Source organism: Rhodotorula paludigena (assembly GCF_050403205.1).
Source record: "Rhodotorula paludigena JCM10292 DNA, Rt_paludigena_JCM10292v1_ctg2, whole genome shotgun sequence".
NCBI lineage: Eukaryota > Fungi > Basidiomycota > Microbotryomycetes > Sporidiobolales > Sporidiobolaceae > Rhodotorula > Rhodotorula paludigena.
Genome location: NW_027481456.1, coordinates 802,539 through 818,456, shown reverse-complemented (window position 1 = coordinate 818,456; position 15,918 = coordinate 802,539). Strand labels below are relative to the sequence as shown.

The 15,918-nt window shown below is 62.2% G+C and overlaps 6 protein-coding genes across 6 annotated transcripts; 4 read left to right on the top strand and 2 right to left on the bottom strand.

Moving 5' to 3' along the window:
* Positions 1-23: 23 nt before the first annotated feature.
* JCM10292_004604 (uncharacterized protein) lies at positions 24-5,369 on the top strand (the record flags this gene model as incomplete). Its single annotated transcript, XM_076645939.1, has 26 exons — positions 24-77; positions 174-280; positions 365-476; positions 541-603; positions 670-702; positions 770-1,891; positions 1,990-2,061; positions 2,121-2,289; positions 2,349-2,579; positions 2,647-2,788; positions 2,844-2,875; positions 2,936-3,000; positions 3,068-3,182; positions 3,248-3,283; positions 3,346-3,379; positions 3,441-3,450; positions 3,515-3,575; positions 3,643-3,837; positions 3,895-4,054; positions 4,118-4,145; positions 4,204-4,512; positions 4,572-4,809; positions 4,871-4,898; positions 4,958-5,043; positions 5,102-5,233; positions 5,299-5,369. The coding sequence occupies 26 exons, from the start codon at positions 24-26 to the stop codon at positions 5,367-5,369; spliced, it is 3,705 nt and encodes a 1,234-aa protein (XP_076508809.1).
* Positions 5,370-5,856: 487 nt separating this feature from the next.
* On the top strand, positions 5,857-6,970 carry JCM10292_004603 (fumarylacetoacetate hydrolase family protein; the record flags this gene model as incomplete). The annotated part of the gene is made up of 5 exons (XM_076645938.1): positions 5,857-6,108; positions 6,170-6,393; positions 6,453-6,644; positions 6,709-6,792; positions 6,847-6,970. The coding sequence occupies 5 exons, from the start codon at positions 5,857-5,859 to the stop codon at positions 6,968-6,970; spliced, it is 876 nt and encodes a 291-aa protein (XP_076508808.1).
* A 339-nt stretch (positions 6,971-7,309) lies between these two features.
* JCM10292_004602 (uncharacterized protein) lies at positions 7,310-9,308 on the bottom strand (the record flags this gene model as incomplete). Its single annotated transcript, XM_076645937.1, has 3 exons — positions 7,310-8,116; positions 8,176-8,497; positions 8,566-9,308. The coding sequence occupies 3 exons, from the start codon at positions 9,306-9,308 to the stop codon at positions 7,310-7,312; spliced, it is 1,872 nt and encodes a 623-aa protein (XP_076508807.1).
* Positions 9,309-9,759: 451 nt separating this feature from the next.
* JCM10292_004601 (Rho family small GTPase) lies at positions 9,760-11,245 on the bottom strand (the record flags this gene model as incomplete). The annotated part of the gene is made up of 9 exons (XM_076645936.1): positions 9,760-9,867; positions 9,942-9,988; positions 10,048-10,090; positions 10,187-10,321; positions 10,455-10,493; positions 10,605-10,720; positions 10,799-10,841; positions 10,931-11,005; positions 11,159-11,245. The coding sequence occupies 9 exons, from the start codon at positions 11,243-11,245 to the stop codon at positions 9,760-9,762; spliced, it is 693 nt and encodes a 230-aa protein (XP_076508806.1).
* Positions 11,246-11,454: 209 nt separating this feature from the next.
* On the top strand, positions 11,455-11,912 carry JCM10292_004600 (uncharacterized protein; the record flags this gene model as incomplete). The annotated part of the gene is made up of 3 exons (XM_076645935.1): positions 11,455-11,574; positions 11,628-11,748; positions 11,848-11,912. The coding sequence occupies 3 exons, from the start codon at positions 11,455-11,457 to the stop codon at positions 11,910-11,912; spliced, it is 306 nt and encodes a 101-aa protein (XP_076508805.1).
* Positions 11,913-12,490: 578 nt separating this feature from the next.
* Positions 12,491-14,443, top strand: JCM10292_004599 (uncharacterized protein; the record flags this gene model as incomplete). Its single annotated transcript, XM_076645934.1, has 8 exons — positions 12,491-12,526; positions 12,585-12,665; positions 12,722-12,827; positions 12,904-13,058; positions 13,125-13,203; positions 13,267-13,420; positions 13,479-13,613; positions 13,708-14,443. 8 exons carry the CDS (start codon positions 12,491-12,493, stop codon positions 14,441-14,443), a joined length of 1,482 nt encoding a protein of 493 aa, XP_076508804.1.
* Positions 14,444-15,918: the final 1,475 nt, after the last annotated feature.

Below are 15,918 nucleotides of genomic sequence, written 5' to 3'. Positions count from 1 at the left end.
CCTCATCGGTCGGCAACACGGCTATGGCGTCCCTCGCGGCCCAGGAGCTCTGGCTCAAGGCCTTTGACGGCGACACGGTGAGCCTGACCAGCACTGACTCGCTCTCCACGCATGCCCGTGTGTCTGCCTTTGTGCCGGACTGACCCTCCCGTGGTCGGGTTCACTACCCGCAGACGGACCCCGACGCTCTCGCATGCCAGGACGAGCTCGAGGTGCACCTCAAGCGCTATCCGGACGATACCAACTTTGTCGCGACCCGCATGCCTGGCACGGGCTACGGGTGAGTCCTTGTTTCCTCCCGCTCGAGCCTCGTGTTCTGCTTCCCGCCGAAAGAAAGCTGACTTTACGGGTCCGTTGCGCGCAGCTCTATCGTGTGCATGGAGGATGACTGCTTCAAGGAGATCAATCTCGAGCCCAACCCGTACCACCAGGACGGCGGCGTGAAGCGCGGCTTCGGCTGGCTCGAGAGGTACTGGGTGCGTTCACATCCTCGTGTAACGCCTCAAGACCATTACGTTGACATCTCGATGGCGTACACAGGACCACATCGAGAAGGACGCGGCGCACAAGCCCTCGCGCGATGCTCGCATCGCCAAGGTCAGGGTGAGCCTGCGCCCTTCGCTCGTTCGACTAATCGAGACCTCGCTGACGCTGCCGATACTCTGACAGCTCATCAAGTCGGAAGCCCCGCCGCCTTCTTGGGTAAGGCTCTTCAGCTCGCGCGTTCGCTACTCTACCAGGCTTCCTGCTCACCAGGCTGTGCTCACAGACTCCCAAGGCCAAGACCCCTCGTACAGGCTCGCAGCCGTCGAGTGCCACATCCAGCGACGCCGAGGGCTTGCGTGATCGCCTCGGGCAGGTCAAGAAGCGCGCCGGTCAGCCCTACTCGCCTCTTGCGTCCGGCTCGGGGCTGCAGGCGAACGGCGCGAGCGCGGCTCTCGTCCCGAGGAAACGCGTCTCGGAGGACGTCAAGCCTCGCAAGGCGCTTCCGGGCATTTTCAGCGACGATGGCGACGAGCCGGTGCAGGACAAGAAGCCGAAGCTCTACGATGCTCGCGCGTGCACTGCGGCGACGGGCGTTCTCGCCGACCGCCCGAACGACGCCCAGCTCAGAAGCCCTGCTCAGCTGACGCCCGCCGAGCGCTCGTACTCCCTCAAACTCAAACGCCAGATGGAGCAGTGGGAGAGTGTCATCGCCGACCTGCACGCTCAGCCCCTCCCGCGCACCCCTGACTGGTACAAGTCGTTCGATCAGGCGAACGCGGGTCTGCTCGCCGTCAAGACGCCGTACGAGGCGCTGAAGAAGCGCGGCGATGCTGCTCCTCCCGGTCTCGCTGGCGCCATCGGCACGCCCAAGCCTAAGCCGCAGGCCCCAAGACCGCAGCTCAAGCCCGCCGTTGCGACGCCCAACAATGCGACTGGCGCCGCCGCAACGTCTGCTGCACTCACGAAGAACGGCTTCACGTGCTCGGCGACTGCGCCTCCTGCCGTCAGGCAGCATTTCAAGGACTACCCGCAGTCTGCCTCCATCGCGTTCCCGGACTGGGTCAAGCTCGACGTCGGTGCGGCTGCTGGCCCATCTGGTGCCGGTGGCGTTGCGTTCCCTGAACTCGCTGGCAAAGGCGACTTGACGGGTGCCACGCTCGACGCCCTCTCGACTTTCAACACGGCCGCGCGCGCTGGCGCCGACGATGGTAGCGATGACGAGGACCGCATGTGGGGGCAGCTCGCGCCCCTGCGCACCGAGGACTTTGACCACTTCGTCAAAAAGGCGATTGAGGGCGAGGGCTTCGAGGGCAACCTCAACGTACTGAACGCGGCCCAGAACATCGGCTTGACCAACATCACGGACAAGGTGCCGCACATGACCGTCAAGCTCCTCCCGCATCAGGTACGTGTTCTTCTCGTCGGCCGCCGAACGGAGAGAACGATGCGACATCTGGCCAAACTCGGCCCTCGACTCACCCGCCTTCTTCCGTCCCTTCGCAGATCATCGCGTGCGCGTGGACTAAGGAGCAGGAGGCTGGCAAGAACTACGGCGGCATCCTCGGCGACGAGATGGTGCGTCCTGCGTCGACCTTCTCAACTCGCGACTTTCGCTCATTCCTCGCGTAACACAGGGTCTCGGCAAGACGATTGAGGCCATCGCTACGTGCATGCTCAACGAATCGCGCGACCCGGAGGAGAAGACGACGCTCGTCGTCGCGCCGCTCGCCCTCCTCGAGCAGTGGCGCAGCGAGCTCGAGGAAAAGGTCGAGCCCGGCTACCTCTCGGTCCTCACCTATCACGGTGCGCACCACAAAAGAGACTCTGGTGCTGTCCGTGGCTGACGCCACCGCGCTGCACAGGTCCGGACCGCAGGAAATACAAGCTCAAGCACCTGAAGCGCTACGACTTCGTCCTCACGACCTACGCGACGCTCATCGCCGACTACGACGACGACGAGATGATGGAGAAGAAGGCCAAGAAGATGGCGAAGAAGAACAACGAGGCCGATGCGTGGGAGGAATACGTCGAGACCAAGGAGCCCGGCCCGCTGTTCCAGATGAGCTTCTACCGCGTCATTCTCGACGAGGCCCGTACGCAGCCTTCTCTCACTACTGTGCAGATAAGCGCGAGCAGCGGCTGACGTCTTGATCGCCCCAGAGAACATCCGCAACCGCGCGACCAAGATCTCGCGTGCTGTGACCCGCATCGACTCGCTCTTTCGCTGGGCGCTCACGGGCACCCCCGTCACGAACTCCCTGAGCGACCTATTCGGTATCCTCAGGTATCTGCAGTTGAAGCCGTGCGCTCGCAATGTTTGGCGAGGGGGCGAAACTATGCTGATCTTCCGGCCGCAGGTGGTATGACTGGAGCTACTATCGCGAGCAAGGTTCTTCCTCCTTCAGCATCGTCGTGCTGTAGGCTCTGTGCTGAACCTCTTTGCATGCAGTCGTCAGGTTCGAGAAGCGGAACCCCGATATCGCTGGACGCAAGGCGCAGGCCATCCTCCGCAGCGTGCGTTTACAGGTTCCCGCTTCGCTCGCGCTCTTGCCTCACCGCTCACGTGTTACATCTCCTACAGTGCATGCTGCGCCGCAAGAAGGACTCGAAGCTCGACGGGAAGGAGCTCATCTCGCTCCCGCCCAAGAAGATCGCGCTGCACGAGCTGACCTTCTCCGAGGAGGAGCGCGAGATCTGTGAATCTGCTATTCGCTTCTCTTCTGTGCGTGGTCGCTGTTCTGACCGCTTCAACCGTTGCCAGACACGTTCGTCGAGACCAAGGCGCAGGCCAAGTTCAGTGCGTCTTGTTCTTCCGCTCGCTGGCAGTACGGACCTGCTCACACTCCTGACTGCGCGTAGACAAGTTCCTGAAGGCCGGGACCGTCATGAAGAAGTGTGTAGACTTCACTGCGGCCTCCCTACTCGCGCACCTCGCTGACTTCGTGCTTCTGCAGCTACGCCCACGTGAGCCCTCACGACAGGAGACATGGCTTCCGCTAATTCACTCTGACCGTCTGCATACGTGCAGGTTCTCGTCCTGCTCCTGCGCCTTAGGCAGGTGTGCTTTCACCCGTCGCTCATCGCCGACAGTAAGCCTTCATTCCGCATTTGCTCGCTATCAAGCGACTGCTGCTTACCATCACCTCCCAATAACAGCGGAAGAGACGCTCGCGCGCAAGGAGGAGGCGAAGGGCAAGCTCAAGGACGAGCTCGCACGTGCCAAGAAGGACGTCGGCGCGGACTTCGTCAAGAAGATCCGCAAGGCGCGCCTCGACGCTGCCGTCGAGCGCTGCCAGGCCGAGCGCAAAGGCGACGACGCCAGTGCCATTGATGAGTGCTCGATTTGCATGGGTGCGTGGTCTCTCGGACATACAAGCCAGAGCAAGGGTTGACGATCAATCGGTGCAGAGGACTACAACAACACCGATGGCGGCGGCTCGGTCGTGCGTTGCACGCACATGTTCTGCTCGGCCTGCATCGTCGACGTGCTCAATGCACCGTTGGCGGCGGACCACGATGAGGAGGGCGCCGACAAGAAGTGCAAGGCGGATGAGCGCCCGTGCCCTATGTTCGCCCACCGCTGTCCTTTCCCGGTCCGCACAAGAGACTGAACTTGATGCTCCGCCAACAGCTGCCGCCAGCCGTTCGGCACGAAGGACGTAAGGCTAGCACCCTCTGCTTCGCGACGAGCAGAACTGACCCTCTTTGCCATCGCAGCTGTTCCCGCTGAACGCCTTCGAGCCGACTGACGAGGAGATCTGCACGGCCACCGGCCTCGACATCGACATGGACGAGGACGACGACGACGACACGCTCGGCGGGTTCATCGTTGCGGACGATGAGGACGACGACGCGTTTGCGAACTCGGTCAAGAAGAGGAAGCCCAAGCAGCCGAACCGCGCCATCGTCCAGGACTCGGACGACGAGCAGAGCGAGGCCGAGGAGGAGCCCGCACCTTCCAAGAAGGACAAGGGCAAGGGCAAGAAGAAGGAGAAGACGGCACTCGAGCTCGACTGGATGGCCAAGGTGCGTCTGTACCTTCCGTTTCGTTCAAAGCATCGCTGACACGCGATGCGTAAACACAGCAAGAGCCCAGCACCAAGATGATCTGGGCACTCACCGAGATCGAGCGCTCGTTCAAGGAGACCCCCGACGACAAGATCATCGTCATTAGCTCGTTCACGTCGGCTCTCGAGCTCTTTGACCGCTATCTCGCGACGAAGGGCATCCGCACGACGCGCTATCAGGGCGACATGAAGATTTCGGAGCGCGAAGACTCGATCCGCGTCCTCAAGAAGTCGAAGAAGTGCAAGGTCATGCTTCGTGCGTTATGTCTGCGAACTATCGACAGCCACCCCATGCTGAAGCAGTGTCATCCACGCAGTCTCGCTCAAGTGCGGCGGAGTCGGCCTGTGAGCCACTTTCTCGATGCTCGCTCTGACCATGACTTGCTGACGTTCGAGGCCCATAGCACGCTCACGCGGGCCAACCGTGTGATCTCTCTCGATCTTGCCTGGAGCAACGCCGTCGAGAGCCAGGCCTTCGACCGCGTGCACCGTGCGTCATGTCCGATCCTTTCTGTGCCCCGTACCAGCTGACCCTCCCGCTTTCGCAGGCATCGGCCAGGAGAAGGACGTCTTCGTCCACCGACTCACGATTGAGAACACGGTTGAACAACGCATCCTCGAGATGCAGAAGAAGAAGCAGGACCTTTCCGACGCCGCGACGGGCGAGGGCGCGGGCATGAGTGCGTCCCTAAATCCGATGCACGCGCTTTCAATGCCTGATCCTTACTGACTCGTTCCACGACAGAGATGGGCAAGCTCACCGTTGCCGATCTTGCGGGCCTCTTCGGCCTCAACGTGCGCGGCCAGAGGATCTAGGTGAGAGGGTGCGAGGAGGGATGTGCCGCTTTGCTTTCGTGCCCGCCTGTTGTGTCGTGCCTTTCCTGCAGTCACTTTCGTTCTCGTTGTAACGTACCTCAGCTGTGACCTACTCTCGCTCATGGTATGTTCGCCGAGGCAACCTAGAAGAGATGCGATGCTTCCGCGTCTCCTTCCTAGCTTCTGCACGCCGTCCGCGCGCCCCGCCTAGCAGAGGGCTATCGGTGCAGCTCACAGCGAGATGCTCGACTCGCTCAGCTGTACCTGAGAATACTCGTCCCGACCGAGATATCCGCGGCTGCGAGGCATCGTCCTTTCATTTCCTTGCAGCCGCAACCTCGCAGCCCGACTCGCAGGTCGAGCCTGATCGAGAGTTCTCAAGCCTATGCTTGCATCCCTCGGGCGCTCTCGTCTCTGCCACCCGCTCCGTGCTCCGTCCCCCACTTCTCGCCCGCCCGCCCTTGCCGCCTTTCTCAGCGCTGCGCGAATGTCGGGCTTTGCCCGTCTGGTCCGCTTCCAGCCTCGAGGCTCCGCAGAGGTGCTGATCGGCGAGCCGACGGACCGTCAGCAGGACGTCGGCCTCGCAACCCGCGCGGGCGAAGCGGTCGAGGTCGAGGTGTTCTCAGGGTCGTCGGTGCTATCTCCCGGCGAACCAACAGGCGAGAAGAAGCTCGTCGACCGGCTGCTGAGCCCGCTCGTCCAGAGGGAGGTTGGCACGATCCGCTGCATCGGGCTGAATGTGCGCCGTACCTCTCTCCCTGCGTGGACGACTTGCTGATCGGTCCCCTCCTCCTTTGCAGTACGCTCGCCATGCCAAAGAAGTCAACATGCCGTTGCCAGACGTCCCCGTCCTCTTCATGAAGGCGCAAACCGCGCTGGGCGACCCCTTTCCCGCACCGACCACCATTCCGCGGGCCTTTGTCAAGGACAACGCGGCAGACTACGAAGCCGAGCTCGCCGTCGTCATCGGCAAGGAAGGGTGCAAGAACGTGACTGAGGACGAGGCGCTCGACTATGTTCTCGGGTACGCCCGTCTTCATCCATCTCCTCCTTCCGCTATTCCTGACCTGGGCTCCTGGCCAGCTACACCGCCGCAAACGACGTCTCGTCCCGCCTGGCGCAGTTTGCCCAGTCCCAGTGGAGCTACAGCAAGTCGTTTGACGGCGCGTGTCCAATCGGACCCGCGCTCGTGCACAAGGACCAGGTCCGGAGCATCGCCGACATGCAGATCCGCGGCGCGCTCAACGGCAAAACAGTGCAGGACAGCGGACTCGAGTGAGTGCCGCTCGCCACGCCGACGATTACGGGCGCGAGGTGCTGACGATACGCGGTGTCGCAGCGACCTTATCTTCTCGGTTCCCAAGATTGTCTCGTTCCTCTCGCAAGGCACGACACTCCCGCCCGGCACCGTCATATTGACCGGGTGCGCCTTGTTCGTGTCTTGCCTGAAGCCTTTTGCTGATATGGGTTGGTGCAGGACACCCGCAGGCGTCGGGTGGTCCGCGCAGCCGCGTCGCTTGCTCAAGGACGGCGACGAGTTCAGTGTCTACGTCTCGCACGGCGTCGGGACGCTCGTCAACGAGATTGTCGAGGAAAAGTAGCCTCCGAGGCGCCGGCAATGGACGCGCGAAACCCTGAAGCGCTTCCGACACGACGTGCGGGCAGGTCTAATCACAGTGTTGCAAGGGAAGAGGGAGGGTATACGGCAGGGCGCAAGAAGAAGAGGAGCGGGCAGAGCACGAGGAAGCGAATCGAGGCATCTCAGGGGAGGGGAGAGAGAAAGAGAGGAGAACGTTCATGTGTGTGGAAGTGCGTGCAATGAGAGAGTGTGACTCGTGAAAGAAACATGGGGAGCTAGTGTCTGTAAGAGAGGGGTGAACCAGCGAGCGCTGGCCAGCTCGCAGGTGCAAGGATGGGAGGGATCCTCTGTGCGCGCGCCTTTACTTCTTGGTGAGCTTGGCGCCGCCGCCCTCCTTCCTCGCGACGCTCTTGACCTTCTTGCGGAAGAAGCCGTCGCCGTCCCAGTTCTCGAAGAGCTCGACGATGACCTCGCCCATCATCTTGCTCGGGAGCTCGACGACAAAGTGGAACGCGATGGCGAGCGCGACGACGATGCCAAAGAGGGCGACCCACGTCGTGCCGAGCACGCTCGACGCCGAGCTGCCGTTGTTGTGCATCGAGAGGGCAATGTCGGGCACGATGGTGAACGTGATGGCCGGCGCGAGGAGGACGATGCCCGGCGCGAGCTTGCCGAGCGTGCGCATGACGACGTTGCCGAAGACGGTCTGCGCGACGCCCGACGTCTCGATGCAGAGAAGCCAGCAGAAGGCGAAGAGGGCGTCGCAGAACGTGAGCTCGGGGTGGTCCGTCACGTTGATCGTCTGAAGGCCGTCGTTGACGTGGTCGCGCAGGGGCGGCACCCACTGGAAGACGAGCGCGACGACGATGAGGACCGCGTGGAGGCTGAGGCGCTTCCAGGCGGGCCACTTGGTGCGGATGCGGTGGAGGTGGCCGTGCGCATGCATGTCGGCGATGACGAGGCCGAGGATGGCGGCAAAGAAGAAGTTGTACGTCGTCCAGCTGAAGAAGGCGATGAGCGCGTACACCCAGTAGCGGTTCGACGAGAGGTTGCCGAGCATGAGGTGCACCGTGTAGACGGCGTACGACGACTGGAAGAACCACGGGTTCGTCCATAGGTTGCCCGCGAACGTCTGGCCGGCGATCGTCTGCGTCTCGTACACGGTGAACTGCAGGACGAGCATCAATCTACTGGCTCGAGGGTGAGCGAGAGTATGTAGGTGCGCACCAGGTTGAAGACGAGCGTGGCGTAGCCGGCGAAGTTGGAGATGAGGCCCCAGTACGGCTCGTCCATGCCGACATTGTTGCAGTTGTGCGTGTTGGCGTTGTTGGCGAGACCCCACTGCAGGCCGACGACAACAAGGACGGGGAGGAGGAAGCGGAACGGGCGGACGAGCATGGCGCGCGTCAGGCGGGCCCACGAGATGAGGGCCGTGTTGGGCTTGTTCGGGCCCGCGCCGGGCGCGTTCGGCGAGGGGACGTCCCACAGCGGCGTGATGAGCGAGCGGCCGAGGAGCATGAGGAGGAAGGTCCAGCCGAGACCGGTCGAGCTGCGGGACGTTGGGTTGTTCAGCCTCGATCGCTATGATAGCCAGCGCGGGATGAACGGGAAACGCACCGAACGATGTAGAGCGGCGAGTCGCGCTGGATGGCCGAGTAGTCGTTCTCGGAGATGGTGGCATCAAAGAAGGTGCCGTTGAGGACGACCCACGCGGCGATGAACTTGAGGCCGTCGAGGTAGCCCAGGCGGGGGAGCTTGACGTGGCGCTCGTCCTTGCCGCTGTCGGCGAGACTGGCGCCGCTCAACATGCGGTAAAGCGCCTTGAGGCCAGTTGGCTTGGGCCCGCGGCGGTACGGCGCGCTGTTGCCGGACGACGAGCTCGTGGTCGGGGCGATGTACTCGCCGAGCTGGTCGGCGCCGCCGAGGCGGAGCTTCTCGTCGTGGCCCTTCTCGCCACCGCTCGAGTTGAGCACCTCGGAGCCGGCGAGGGTCGGGCTCGACTCCATGTACATGGCGTTGGAGAGCGGGTGCGCCTGGTGACCGGGGGGGAAGCGCGAGTTGGGCGAGGCCGGGCCGCGGATGGCGGCGGCCGGGTTGAGGGGCGAGGGGGTCTGGAGGCTGGTGCTCGAGCCCATGGTCGACTGGTAGCGCGGGAGGGACGGGGTCGAGGCGTAGTTGACATAGGGCATCTGGAGGGCGGCGGGGTCGTGCTGGTCGAGCGAGCCCTGGCTCGAGTTGGCGGACGCGCCCTGGCGGAAGGGGCGGGGCGCACCGCCGAGGTCGCCGTGGCCCTGGCCGTCGAGCGGCGGCGGGTACGGGTGCGCGAGGTGCGGGTCGGTGTGCGGCGGGGCGTAGCTCATGGCGGGCAGCGGCGCAGACGCGTCGGGGGGCGGGGTGGGTCGGGTGCTGCACGGGCTCGTGGTCAGTTCTGTGCTCGCTGCAGCCCTCCCGGCGTGCGCGCGGGTGCGGGCGAGGCGAGGTGCGCGCACCTTGGCCTGCGCGTCGAGAACGAGGCGGATCGAGCGACGGCGAGGGCGCTGGGCGGGGCGCGAGGGGCAGGAGCAGGCAGCGAGGGCGCAGGGACACTCTCTCGCGAGTCGATCTCGCTCGCTCGGGGCAGCAGACGCGGGCGAAGGCACTCAGCACCGAGCCCGTCGAGCGCGCGCTCCCCGTCGAGCAAACTTGTCTCGCCTTTACTGACGCACTCGGACTGCCAGACACGCACGCACGGGGTATCGCAATGCATCACACGCACGATGGGGTATCTCGACTCGACTCGACTCGCCTCGCCTCGCCTCGCCTCGCCCTCGCTCACATCACCCTGCACCCGTTGGCTCCGCCCCCTCCTCCCGCTCCAGGTCCGCCCTGGCTCCCACGCGTCTCTCCTGCTCGTCGTGCAGTCATCGCAACCCGCGCCGTCTGTCGAGGCAGCCGAGGGAAAAGAGTCAGGTCTCGGAAAGAACCGTGAAAGGCATGCTTTCGAGTCGGCGCACCTCGTCAAACGCCTCCTGAACGCCCCGATTATGCAGTGCAGAGCACTCTGAAGATGTGGCGAGAGTCAGTGAGAGCGGCCAAAGTCAACAATCGGAGCGGCCGTACCGAGATAGCGGGATGCTCGTATCCGTCGGGCGACGTCGAGACCCTGCATGGTGCGAACGGATTCTACCAGCGTCAGTCGCCTCGTCACAGGCACAAGAAGCAGAATCCGCCGCAGATCTGGTCAAGGCGCAGCACGCACCTGCTCGTACTCGACGGGCACCTCTCCGTACTGCGCGAGCCGATCTCGCAGGACGGGGTCGGCGCGCAGGTCGCACTTGAGCGCAACGAGCGCGACCTTGACGCCCGGGCAATGCTGGTGGATCTCTTCGATCCACTGGGTGGGTGAGAAGCGGGGCCGTGGTGGGAGAGAGGGACGTCGGGTTCAGGGAAACGGATACCAAAGTCAGTCGCGAAGATCGCATCGTCGCTGCTAGACCGAGGACAAGCATGGAGGACAAGCTGCGCACCTTTGCTTCGACGTTCTCGAGCGACGTCGGCTGGTCGACCTGTCCTCATGACGAGCAAAGTCAGATATCTTCGACGAGCGGAGCCAGTTCAAGCGCCCCGAGCGCAGACTCGTCCGCGTCTTGACGCTGCGAATGCAATCATGAACGTACCGAAAAGCACAGCAGAACGACGTCGACGTCCGTGTAGGACAGCACGCGCAGCCGGTCAAAGTCTTCCTGCCCCGCCGTGTCCCACAGCGCTAGCTCTATCCGCGTTCCATCGACGTCTGCAAATTTGGCGCGATTGCTCAGGTGGGAGACTAGCCAAGCGGCGGATATGGTTGACTTCAACGAATCTGACATACCGACTTCAGCGACGTGATTCTCAAACACCGTCGGCTCGTACTCCTACGCGCACAAGCAGCACGTTCGGGAATCAAAGCTAGTCAACACCCGGCTGAGAGCAACGAAAGACGGGACGGCGGCGGCCTTCGCACCTGTGGAAACTCGCCGCGCACATACACGTTGAGCATGCTCGTCTTGCCGCATGCACCGTCTCCGACAACGACGACCTGTTTTCAAAGGTCTCTGTCAGCTGGTTCTTTGGCCTTCCGCACCACCGAGAGCGAGGACCAACCTTGCGGCTCAGCTGGGAACGAGGTCGCGCGACACGAGATCAGCGAAATCGGTTCCGACGAGGGGCGCAGGCAGCTTCAAGGACTCACTGGTCGTGGTGGTGCCTTTCCATCTACTCCTCCGTGCCCGTTCGAGTGGTCACCGCCTGCGAGAGAAGGCAGTCCGCAGAGAGGCATCGTCGCCCGAGCAAGGTCGCAATGCTTCGCCGTGCTGGTCTGAGGCCCTCCAGGTGTAACTCAAGGCTCCTGGGAGCGCAACAAGCGAGGAGCGAGTGTGGTTCTGGCGAGACCTGCTTCACGGTTCGGGTTGTCGCCCCACCTTGGACCCGCTCGTCCTCGCGCTCGAGCTCTGTCGGACGAGCGAGTGGGCCGAGCAGCCCACGGAGATGCCCTACGTCGACTCGCACGGCCGCGTCCACGCTTCTCCGCCGCTCTTGCAGCGCCTTCTCCTCGCGCTCCGCTCGCTCTACCTCGCCGTCGCCCTCTTCCTGTCGACCCTGTTCTCCGTGCGCCGAGCTTCTGAGCCTAGCTGAGCGAGGCTGACGTCCCCACCTGGCAGCCGAACTCGACCCGCCGCTTGCCACCATCTTCATCACTCCGAGACGCAGATCGGCGGCGACGCGACCAGCGAGGGCCAGGCAGTGGCGGTCGAGGGTCCCGTATCGGTGGCACTAGCTCAGGTGAACTTTCGGCTACCCCAGGCATCTACACAAGAGCGCTGACACCACTCTGGCTTGGTCGCCTCCCCCACTTCCCTCCCGACCCTCGTCAACCCGCAGGTCCTTCGGTCGTCTTCAACCCGAGGGGCGGAGGATGTGGTCCCTGTGGTGGGGTGCAGATGTAGCCTCTCAGACTTGCTTCATTGCAACCTTGTTGTCGTTTTACCCCGCCTTCGAGCCTGCGTCCATCAGACCAGGTCGCTGTATGCTTGCTGGACAGAAATACAAGACCCACCTAATCCTGCCGTCTTTGGCCACAACCCTGCTCAACAGTCTACGCGGAATGTGGCGCCATGAGCTGATGCAAATGACCAGACGCATTTGGGCAATACGTACGAAGCGTTGGCACGCGCTATGCACTACAAACTGAATGAGAGGGAACAATCTCGTGTCGCAAAGGCACAGTGGTCCAGCAGGCCACTCTTGCAGGCTGTTTCGGGTAGCTTTGTCTAGCCGCAGCTGGGATCAATTCTCCTTCTCCTTCCCCCATTTGTCGGCAAAGCTGTCATCAAGTCCACGCGCCTGCTCTACCCCATCCAGCTCATATGCTACGGTCTCCACCACAAGACCTCCTCAAACTTTGGCCCGGTCGACGCGCTCAAGTTGCTTGTCCAGCGCAAGTGCCTGTCAAAGGCAGACCTGACCAACACTGGCTATGCCTTCATCCAGTACACTCAGTCAGCAAATACAGCAGCTCATGCCAATGACCATCAAAGAGCTTGCTGCTGCGGCAAAGTATGTCCCGCGGCGCTTTCCTTTGCTCCTTGCTCACCAGACCTTGCCAGTGACTGGCCCAGGTTCAGGCTAAATCCAAGCACAAGCAGCTCCCCTCCACCAAGCTTGCGCTTGCCAAGGTGTTTAAGGAGCAAGCGGCCATGGTGCGCACTCTGCCTTCCGCCGTTGCGTTGTCTGTTCTGACACTTTCCGCTCGCAGGAGGGTGAGGATTACAACAACTGGATTGAAGAGGTCTGCACGGACGGTTTTTTGAACAGCTCCAGTGGTGAAGGCGGCCGCTATGGGTGGTTGGCTGTCTTCTTTGGTGTGTCCTGGTCCCCAATCCCACTGTTCCGACCCTTCCTGGAAGCTTGTGGCGCTGACAGCGGCTGCCTGGGCAGCTCACAAATTTGGCCTCAAGACCAGCTACTTCTCCGAGGTTGCCCTCTCGCACGCAATGGTCGGATTCAAGACCTTTTTGTCGGCCCGCAAGGACCCCCACTGCCCCATGCCCGGTTCCGTCGAGTTTGGCCTTACCTTCACCAAGGCTGCTCAGGTGCGCCTTGACGCAGTTGATCGTTGTTACAGAATTGGGCGCTGATTGTGCTGCCCAATTTGCCAGGACGCCGGCTTCACGCCCGAGGAAGCCGTTGCGGTGCTCACCGGCAACGCCAAGGCTTCGCAACTCTGGCGCTTCATCTGTGTGCCAGGTCTCTCTAGCGGCTGTTGCTTAGTCATTGACGCTTGAGTTTGTCACCGCCCAGGGCGCAACTTCTCGCTTGACGGGTTGTACGAGAAGGCGTGGCCGACGTTCCAGCGCAAGATCGCCTGCTACTTCAACCCCGTCTTCTCCAGCCATGGCCAGCGCTGCCAGCGCTGCCAGCGCTGGACAGGCAGTGTGGAAGAGGCGCTTCAGCGGTGCGCGTACTCAGACGCGCGACTCGATGAGGATGCCAGGACTGACGTCCTATCACAGCATCCTCGTCTCGGTCCACAAGTCTGGCATTGAGGAGATCAAGCCCCTCATGCTGGCAACCATGTTCTACGCGGCCAAGCCCGAGCACTTCCGCACGGTTGTCCAGATCGCGTGGAGGCTGCACAAGTACCACGGGTAACACGCCGTCGTTCTCCTCAAGGTGCGTGCGCTGTTCTCTGCTGCGGCTGCATTGACTGGCGCTGATTTCACAGCTCAACATCCCCCTCAGCCACATGCTTGCTCCGCGCGACGTCAAGACGCTCAAGGCGCTGGGCGTCAACGACGACACGACGCCTTCGCGCGCGCGCAAGCTCCTCTGCAAGAAGAGCGAGGCAATCTTCGACAAGGACGAAAGCAAGGAGGGCAAGGACAACGCCGCAGAGGACGAGGATGACGCGAGCGAGGAGGGCGATGATGGAGAAGAGGAGGACGATCCCATGGCGGACGCGGACGACGATGACAACAAGGTCAAGGACGTCAACTCAGATGATGAGCTTGAGGTTGTCCAGTCAGGCGACAACAAGATCAAGGTCGTCGAGTCGGACGACAAGCACGGCGTCTTCTCGCCTTTGCCCAAGGTCACTTTGACCAACCACCCTCACCACGCTGATGACAAGCCGGAGTGGGCTGCAGGACTGCCCGTGGCCGCTTCACACTTGTTGTACAAATACAAGTCTGACAAGGATCACAACAATGCGCCGCGCTATTGCCCCGGTGCCACTCGCGGTTTTTGCGCGGTTGTGCCGCCCGACTTGGACAACAAGGACTTGCAGTACGAGGGCAAGAAACGCTCAGAGGGTGGCGTCATCGACCTGACCCTCAAAGACGACAAAGTTAATGTCATTGACCCTTACGGGGTTGTATTGATTCCGCTGCATTATGCCTACGTACCTTCGCTTTGCCGCTTTGTCCGCCGCCTGCGCTGCCTCAACGCCTGCCACGTCTGTCACCAGAATGTCCTCTGAACATGAAACAAGGTCTGGTTCAAATGACACCTCAAAGCGAGAGCGGCAGAGTCGTACACGTTCCTCTCTTCACAAGGCTCTCACTTTTGTGAAGCCCTTGTCAAGGCTCTCACTTTTGTGAAGCCCTTGTTTACCCTGAACTTCTCTGGCATGCTCAGTGGCTCCGTCAATGAGAAAGCAGGTACACATGGAAGCGACTTAGATCTCATGCAGAGTGCCTGAACTACTTCTTCCCAGCGTCCCTCTTCGCCTGATGCATCTTGAGCGCCCCCTGCAGCGCGGCAAACCTGCCGGCCGGCTTGCGCGAGTCCTCCGTCGCCAAATTGCTGCAACCAGCCACGCTGTTGAGTCGCTTGAATGCGGACGACAATGGGGAAAGTGCAGCAGGGACCACCTTTGGCTTCGTCTTCCTCGAGCGGTTGCTCGGCTGCGTCTCGCCCGCCGTCTTGCCGCTGCAGCTGCCACAGCTGACCGCGCGGTCGGTTGTCGCACTTCTTGAGACAACCGCCCTGATCGGGGAGGCGCCATTGCCCGAGACGTTGTGGTCATTGTCGTCGCTGGAGAGGACCATGACGGCAATGGAGCCGGCAGATGTTCACACGGCAGCCGGAGTAGAATCTGAGGTTGTGGCGGTCGAAGTTGAGGCGGAGGTGGCGACAGTCGAAGTGGAAGCGACCGAAATCGAGGCGGTCAAAGTCGAAGCGGCCGAAGTCGGAGTGGTGGTGGTCCATGCCGCGTGACGAGCACAAACTGCTCGGTCTGCCGCTGCAATCTGCGCTGCGAGCTCCGTGGCAGTGGCAGTAGCAGCGGCGTTGCGCTCTCGCTCCTCCTGCCTGACAGCAAGGTGTCGCTGAACCATCTCGGCGTGCGTCTCCTTCAGATTCCTCTTCTGAGGCGGCGCAGTGACGAGCAACGTAATGAGCGTCTGAGCCATGGCGCGCTTGCGTTGCTCCGCGTGGGGGAGGACGTTCACCGGGAACGACCCGCCGAAAGCTGCGACTGGAAGGGGGTTGCGCCCGTGCTCAAGGTGCGCGAGGATTGATGCCCGCTCGCCGCGCAGGAGCTTGGCAATGTGCAATATCTTCTGCCTTGGGTTGGTGCAAATGGCGAGGAGAGCAGAGGCGTACCGCTCCGGGTCTCGGCGCGTGTCGTTCGCTTGCGGCACGCGCTCCTACCGGAGGCGAGGAGCGAGTGAGCGGATCCCAAACAGGGAGATGAATGATAAACGCACGTCCGGGTGCCCGTTGTAGTAGATGACCGTCTTGTCTTGCAGCTCTGGCCGCTCAGCCGGCGAGATGCTGGTCGTGCCGCTTCCACGGTCAAGCAGGTTGATGTTGAGCCCCTGCCTGCTCGCTCCGGGCTTGCGCACAGTTGCTTGAAAGAGGTGGTGGAAGATGGCTTTGGCCGGGAGATGAGCAAGGGTGGGGTTTTTGGCGGGAGCTGGAAGATGATGCAGTTCCTCGCACTTTTCATTG